We start from the raw sequence: 8,969 nt of genomic DNA on the forward strand, positions 1-8,969 counted from the left end.
GTAGAGGAGGAGTTCGGTGGGCCGTGAGGGGGGGGAAGAATAAGTCCTGAATTTACAATAAAAGTTTAATAATAAATTCAGTTATTTTTTTATAATAGACTATTTCAGATTCAAATATTTTAACAGTTAGAATTTGTGACATCAGAGTTTCTAGATTTAACTTTATAATGTTAATGATTTCATTTTTATTCACAGATGTGTTTTTTATTCTGCAGAAATTGTTGTCATTAATGATTATAAATTTCTTCACCTTATAATTTTCTTTAACTTGCAGATCTTTTCACATCATTTTGACATATTGATTTAACTTTATGTTTTTTTTATCTTTAATGATTCAAAAATCTTCTTATACAGCTGCTTTCACAAAGTAGAGAGCTCTATCAAGAAAGCTATGTGTTTTATAAAATCTGAGCAATGATTTGATGTATCTATGGGATTATTTTTCTCAGAATGATGTTTAATTTCAAAGTTAAATGTTGAAAGTATTTCCATTCAGCGAATCTGACATTTATTTAACTGCTTCATTATCATGAAGCACTGGAGATTGACATAGTCAGATAGAACAACTATTGAATGTCTGTTATTATATAAATAATGACATCATTATTTGAAAGCTTCTACAATTGATAACATTTTTAAATCATATATTTGATAATGTTTTTCTGCTTTTATAAGTTTTCTAGATCAAAATGTGATCAGATGTCAGTGATCATCATTCATTAATTATAACATTATTGAAGTGATTGTGATATTAGATTCATTCATTTCTATATGAAGTTTTTAGTGTGAATCAAAGTGAACTAACCACAGCATTTTTATAAAGCATTTTTTTAATTGCAAAATTATATGTTTGCAGTTTTCATTTAGTTGAACAGATGCATTGTTCTTCTCTCTTTTTATTTTATAATCTTTTAACAATTCAATCAGAGATGCTGTTATTATTGAGAACTTGTATATGAATTGACAATAGAAGTTGATGAATTTTAGAAATGTTTGCAGTTTGTTTATTGTTCACAATTCTAATTAATTTAGAATTGTATTGATGCAGCATTTTTCAACAGTAATACTCTGTATAATAATTACAAAATTCAAAAATTTGATTTTTATTGCATGAAATATACATTTATTATATTTGATATATAATCTTCATTGTCTTAACTGTTCCAGCACGTTCTTAACATGGATGATGTTTTTATCAAACATGTTTGAATAAATTATGATATCATTCAGATAAGCCACACAATATACATTCAAAAAATTGCTAAGAGCTTTGTTAATATAAAATTAAAAAGTTATAAAGGTATTAATTAATTTAAAAGACAAGATCAAATATTCAAAATGCTCATATTGTATTCAAAATGCTGTTTCCCATTCATTCTCTGCTTGTATGTGAATTCTATAATACACATTTTTAAAATTCAGTTGCATATATATTTTGACATCTGTTAATGTATCAAGTATTTCATTTATCAAAAGCAGCAGATATTGATTCTTGACTGTTATTTCATTTAATTCTTGATAATTTACATAAAAATATAGAGTTTCATTCTTCTTTAATGTGAATAATACTGAAGCATCAGCTGAATTCTTAAACAGATATATTTAATTCTTCTCTAATACTTCTTTAATATATTCTCAGAGAATAGATAGTTCTTGAGATGATAAATTATATATCAATTGATATAATGATTTTTTATCAGATTTGAGATCTATAGCATGATCATGAAGTGTGTGCTGTGCATTAGATATATTTTTTTGAAACATATTAAAATAATTTTTATAATCCTCTGAAATATTTGACTCAGTTACTGCTTCTGTCAACATTCAGATGTTCATTGTTAATAAATGTTTATCTCATAATTTAATTATCTGTATTTTCAATGCAGCAGCTGCTTCTACAATTGGAATTGTTGATTTTTTATTTATCAGATTTGATTATACTTTTTAAAATATAACATTTAACAATTATTTGCAATATAACTCTTCTTATAACAGTGAGAGCATTTCTTCATTCAATTATATTTATTTTTTTTGCTTTGTTCAGTTGAATCTGTCTGTTTCTCTTGTTTTCTTTTATTTCAATAATTGTTAAATTTATCAAAATGATATTAATTCTCTATAAATATTATAGATCTGTCTTTATAAATAATGCACTGTTATTTCAATATATTTTCTTTGAAAATTTGTAGAATTTAAAGCAACTCTTTGTAGTTCTGAGATTCTTGATTTCAACAGTCAAATTCAGTGTGTATCGTTTTCAATGTTTTACTACACAGATTATCCATTCTCTGTTCTTCATTGTATGAGAGTAAGTAATACTCTCAATTTTTAAAATGTTTAAAAAAGTCATGTATCAATTGCCACTTCTATTATATAACATTCTGAAATTTTTAACTTGTCAATTGATGCTAGTTCTGCAGGTTGTTAATTTGTATCTTTAGATATGATAGTATATTGTTGAATATTAACAATGTTGCTTTTCTGTGTTTCTTGTATTCTGATATAAAATTCAACCACTTTTATTTAATATGAGTATCAAGATAGAGTTTGATGTTGTTTATCTTGTGTTCTTCTTTTTGATAATATCAACAGTGGTGTGTAAAGAAAGTCAATATGTGATTTTTATAATTTTTAAATTTTAATATATTCTTTTCTTGATAGTAATTCTTAATCTTCAATTTCAGTGATATTTCATTAACATCATTCATATCATCTTCAGATCGATTTTGCAGCAGTTCTGCAGTGATATTCTAAATTGATTGAAATTTGATAAAAATATCTTCATGAATTTGTATTTTCAATTTATTGAAGTGTTGTTGCATATGCAGAATAGTTAACTGTTACTCTCATTTACAGATTTGATCATTTAATTATTGCAATCAGACATTGTGATTATTGAAAATGATAGAGGATTCAGATTGATTTTCAAGAGATCTTATGCATATTGAAATCATTTTATATATTTTAACTAATATTGCATGTTTTGTTGTATGTATGTATGTATGTATGTATAGGTTTAACGTCCCGGAGAAAACACGGGCAGCGCCCGTGTTTCAGAAGCCTCCCGAAGGGCATGGAGACGTGCTACGCTGGAGAGATTTCTATGTACACAGAGAGAGAAAACAGAATCCAGGTGGCAACTCTTGAGAAGACTCAGCTCATTGCAAAGGATTTTCTGAGCTGCGCATCCACTTCTGGCCCGACGTATGGCCATTCATGGTGGGGCTATAGTGTGGTTCCCTGAGGGGACCGCCGCTGCCGTGCCTGGAAGGCTTTATAGTGAGCAGAGAGGGATACCTCTCTCAGTTGATCAGAAAGCTGTCTGTGCTTCTAACATCAGAAGAAAGACAGACAAGATAAATAATGAAGGAGAGAGCACTGAAGAAGGTTGTGACAGGAAAAGAGCAGAGAATGACAGAGAGAGCAAAGAAAAGAAGGAAGAAGAAGCATTTGAGCCGATAGAGACAAGGGCAAACGAGAGGAAAACAAAGCAGAGCACGCGTAGATACAATGCTCGGCAGTCAAAACCATATCAGCTGAGTCAGACACGTAGACTGTACTGATTACACCACAGCTAATTGAGACAGATGAGCCTAGTTGTGCTATCTGTACTGTCTGCATAGACTGTGATGTCCCTGGCAGTTGCACTAGCTACCGTGGGTGTACTCAGCAGGCCGGCCTCGTGGAACTGCTGCGGGGGTTGTCAGATGGTTTGCAGCCAGCCGGCTGCGTTACCTTGTGCAGTACCGTGTGTAGAACTGCGTGCAGTCCAGCAGTTCTACAAAGTCTGTAGGGGTCAGAGACCCTAGATAGGCAACAGCTGTCGCCCGGTTGTGTGGCCGTGCTGCTGGCCTCTTGGGCCAGTGAAGAAAGTGCCTCTGTGAGTGTCGACAGAGCACCAAATGTTCTGGGCTCTTGTTGTGTCCACAGACACAGGTGAGCCTCGCATCTGCATGCTGGAAACGCCTGTGGTACCAGGAGAAGTCCCCATGAGAGGAGCGGAGTGCGAGCCAGCGGTGAAGGGCATGCCGTGGCATGGTGAGCTCCGGAGGGGCCTTCACTTGGTATTCCACAGTCGGCCTGCTGAAACTCCAGCCCCGGTACCAGTCAGAGAGCTTGCCACAGGCTCCACTCCACCACTTTCGCCTTGCCTCTTGGCTGAGCTGCTTGGCCACTGTGCGGACCCCACTGACTGTGGGTGTGGCCTCGAGACCATAGGCTGGGGCTGCAGTGGATGAGACTGCCCGCTTAGCCAAGCGGTCTGCTTCCTCATTGCCCTCTATCCCCATATGCCCAGGAGCCCATTTCAGGCCGACATTGTGCTGTCTGAGGAGCTCATGGCAGCGGTTGTAGGCCCAGTTTGAGGAGGCTGCTGCACTGCCCCGTATGCCCCAGATGACTGAGGTGTTGTCGAGGCAGAGCCAGATCTGAGGGTTGCTGCTGTCCTCTGTGACACAAGGTAGGAGCTTCACGGCGCACTCCAATGCCCGGCAGGCACCAACTGCCTCAGCGTCGAAGACATGTGACATAGGGCTCAGCGCAGCTGAGAAGCTGGCCAGCTGTTTATTTCCCTGATAGACTATGAAGCCATAGCCCACCTGCCTGCTGTTGTCAAGGTTCCGTTCTGATCCATCTGAGAAAACATATAGATCTGTTGAGGGTTGACTTCTCCACCATTCCTTGAATGCCTGAGCAGCACTCTTTTTGTCTACACCCTCTGTGGGGTCTGTCCCGCATCCCTCTGAGTAGTGTGGGATGGCAAGTGTGGGTCTATTGACTGCAGGTAGCAGCGCCCCCAACCGCTGGATCTTGGTCTTTGAGCGCTGCCGGGTTCCAGCCCCTCTTCCTCGTGTGATCATTGGAGGTGCTATCCGTGAAGCCAGTGGGTGCTTCTCATCCACCACCTGAAGCCTTGTCGCGAATCGAATTTTGGCCTCCTCCAGAGCTACCATTGCTGATGGGAGCCCAGCATCCCGGTATAGGGTAGCGATGGGCGTTGTACGGAAAACTGGGAGGACCCCTCTGGCTGCCATAGTAAGCACCTTCTCAACTGTCCCCACATGCCATCCCAGGCGGGAGCTAACCTCCCCACTCCTGCCCGTGTGCCTTGCTGGCTGCGTGCGGCCGCCGTACCAGGCCTCTGTGCCATAGAGCAGTGAGGGAACCACGCAGGTCTGCTGGGGGCCCGTCTCTGGTCTTTCCCAGACTCCGGATGTGCTGGGCCACGGCCCTTGCCTTCTTTGCCCGGGTGGAGACATGTGGTCTCCAGGTGAGCCTTCTGTCGAAGTGTACACCCAGCCAGCGAAGTGCTGGCTCCTGTCCAGCTGGGGCAGTAACAGGGTGAACAGTGAGGTCCTCAGACACAACTACTGCTGGTGCCTCATTGTGTCGCTTTCTTGTAAGATGGATCATCTCAAGTTTCTCTGGTGCGAAAGCCACCTTGTTTATCTCCCCCCACCTCAGAATACTCTGTATATCCTGTCTGAGAAGGGTGGCATTGTTGTCAAGTGAGTGGGTCGCCCGCCAGATGTTCAGATCATCCGCATAGCCAAAGCGCAACTCCGAGTTTTGCCACAGCAGCTCTGCCAGGTACAGAAGGAACAGTATTGGTGACAAAGGAGACCCCTGTGGCGTGCCACATTGCATCTGATGTGCTGCTGTGGTGGTCCCCTCCAGCCGGACCTGAGCTCTGCGTTCAGTGAGGAAACTGTCAATGAGCTGCAGCAGCTCGCGTGGCCACCCCTGCTGCGCCATCCGCTGAAGCAGCCGCCTGCGCAGCACAGCATCAAAGGCACCCTGCACATCCATTGTGACCATGGACACTTCTTTGTTTTGTGCGAAGGCTGCCTCCACCTCATGAGTGAAAGCAGCTACCAGGTCCATTGCAGATCGTCTGGGCAGCGCCCCCCCATGCTGTGGGCTGTTGTAGATGTGTGTAACAATGAACCACTCAAATAAGGTTTAAAGTAATTAGAATTGTAAGAGATGAGCTATAAAAGTAATTACAAGAGAAGTGTGAAGTATATATAAAAAATATTAAGAAGATAGCAATCTCTATTGTTCAAAGTTAATTACTGATCTTCTAAAATTCATGAATATCAGTGAGTATTATATAAATAATATTGTCATCATATTATATTTATTATAATTGATTTTGACGTGTTTTGTGCCCTTCTATCGCCACATAACTATTTTCTAATATAGATACTTTCGTTACGTTTATTACACTTTGATATATTTTTTTCAAGAATTTGTAAAGTTTAAAACAACTTTTTATAATTATGAGGTTTTTGATTTTGATAATTGAGTTCTGTATATAGCATCTTCAATACTTTATTACACATATTATCCATTCTCTATTCTTCACTGTATGAAGATAAATAATATTCTCAGTTTTTAAGATATTTAGAAAAGTTATATATTGATTGCCATTCTTATTATTTAATATTCTGAAATTTTTAACTTGTTAATTGATATTGATTTTGCAGATTGTTAATTTGCATCTCTTGTGTTCTTTTTTTTGATAATATCAACAATGATGTGTAAAAAGAGTCAGCATGCGATTTTTATAATTTTTAAATTTTAATATATTTTTTCTTTGATTGTAATTCTTTATCTTCAATTTTGATGATGTTTTATTATCATCATTCATATCATCTGTGAATCCATTTTACAGTGATTCTGTAGCAATATTTTGAATTGATTGAGTTTCGATGAAAGTATCTTTGCAAATCTGCGTTTTCATGTTATTAAAACATTGTTGCACATGCAGAATAGTTAGTTGTTGTTTTTATTCACAAATTTAATTGTTTAATTATTGCAATCATATATTATGATTGTTGAAAGTGGCAGAGAATTCAAATTGATTTTCTAGAGATCTTGTGTATGTTAAAATGTTATAAACCTGCGGCACGGACCGGGGCTTATTGGATAAGAACCGAAGGAATGCAGGAACGGAACAACCCACAACCGACGCTAGTATGAGGTCACGTGACTACTCACCCTGATCACCGTGCTCACCATGATCACCGGTGAGCAAAGTGAGCAAGTGAGCAGAGCGAGCAGGATATTTTGTATGAGGACTCAAATGTATTTAAACACACTCATTACCCTTAGGATCAAGGAGCTTATCTTCTTGATCACGATCAATCTTACTTTTCTTATTAACTCGCCCTACTACACCTTTACTTATACTCAAGTTACATAGTACGACTATAAGTTCACCTTAAGTATACTTCTTCACGACGCATACCTTAAGTATCCGCCCTACCTTGTAAGCCCTACTAGGTATCCTTATTGTTTACCTTAGGCCGCCGCCGTAGCTATCGCTAGTCATCCTAGATATTCCTCTTGACGTTATATCTTAACCTGTGATAGTGGCACTACCTCCTGACTCAGTGAACAAGCTCAGCAACACTATATAAGCCCCGACCTTACCTTATACCCAGTGAGAAGCTTGCTGAGTTAGAGACTCGGGTAGCATAAAATCATTGTAATAGATGTAACAGAAGTATCTATATTAGAAAATAACTATGTAGCAATAGAAGAGTACAGAACACATTAGAATCAATCATATGAATATAATGTGATAGCAATATTATCTATATAATGCTCACTGATATCTGTGGATTTTAGAAGATCAGATTATGTGGCGTTCCGCTCCTGGTCTCCCTTCCGCCCTGCTCCTTCCGCCCCTGCATTATTATTCCTCCTATTCTTCCCGTATGCTGCGATCGCTCCTTCCTCTGGATTGGATCGCTGACGGGATGACTACGTATATATATAGGGGCGTTCGCCCACCCTTCTAGATTAGAGAAACTCAGACATGAATTATCCTACCAATTGAACGGCGTACGCCATAGATTAATTTTAAATAATAAAGATTGCTATCTTCTTAATATTTTTTGTATGTACTTCGTGTTACTCTCATAATTACTTTTATAGCCCATCTCTTACAATTCTAATCACTCTAAACTTTATCTAAATGATTTGTTGTTACACACATCTACAACAAAACATGCAACATTAGTTAAAACACAAAAGATGATTTCAATATATACAAAATTTTTTAAAAATCAATGGGACTTCTCCACCACCTCTGATGATCACAATGCTTAATTGCAACAGTTAAATTGTGAGGGGTGATGACAGTGTGAAAAGTGAATAGTAAAAGATAGTATATAGTGTAGTGAAAGATAATAGTAATAATAATTATAGTAGTAGTGTAGTTGTAGCTAATTGCTAAAAAGGAAAAGAAAGAAAAAGAAGATGTGTGAAATACATACATTCATCTATATATATATATAGAAATATCAGTAGTAAGAGTATAATAGAAAGAGATAAGAATAGATAAAATATAAACAAAACTAATATAATAATAAAGAAATAATAAATGAGTGCATTATAATTGCCCCTCTTTTTTAGAAAAACTGCACTCAGTGATTGTATAGATTGCTTGTTAGTAGATGTTTGCATTTCCATATTGTAAATGCTGTTTGTTGATAGCAGTGTATCGATCGCGTCCTCTCAATAACTTGTATATACGTTGTTATCAATTTCTTAATGAGGTAGAATTGGCAGATTCTTTGATTGTCTGAGGTTGTATGCAGAGAAACAAAAAGAATTTCTTTTTCTTTGAAAATTTCTTTTCTTTTTTAACTTGATCATCATTAAAACTCTTTGCTCTTCTGCTGTAATTTTTTGATTTCAAAAGAAAAATTTTTTTTTAAAACTTCTTCATCATTTCTTCCTCCTTCTTTTCATTGAGATGAGCTTTCTTAAATATTCCGATTTTAAATAAGTCATTTTCCAAGTATTTATCATATATTATTGCTGATGTTTTCTGCTGATGGTGTTGTTAATATAGTCACATGCTTCATTAATTTGTTTCAGTATAGTGTCATTCACTGTTCACTTGTTATATTGCTCTGACCTAACTTAAATATATGATGTACAACAATTGAATTCTG

At 37.1% G+C, this 8,969-nt stretch overlaps 1 protein-coding gene across 1 annotated transcript; it reads right to left on the reverse strand.

The window, feature by feature from the left end:
• Nucleotides 1-3,731: 3,731 nt before the first annotated feature.
• On the reverse strand, nucleotides 3,732-5,808 carry HCAG_04320 (predicted protein; the record flags this gene model as incomplete). The annotated part of the gene is made up of 2 exons (XM_001540430.1): nucleotides 3,732-5,008; nucleotides 5,085-5,808. 2 exons carry the CDS (start codon nucleotides 5,806-5,808, stop codon nucleotides 3,732-3,734), a joined length of 2,001 nt encoding a protein of 666 aa, XP_001540480.1.
• Nucleotides 5,809-8,969: the final 3,161 nt, after the last annotated feature.

The sequence above is a fragment of the Histoplasma capsulatum genome, genomic scaffold (assembly GCF_000149585.1).
Source record: "Histoplasma capsulatum NAm1 scaffold_4 genomic scaffold, whole genome shotgun sequence".
NCBI lineage: Eukaryota > Fungi > Ascomycota > Eurotiomycetes > Onygenales > Ajellomycetaceae > Histoplasma > Histoplasma mississippiense.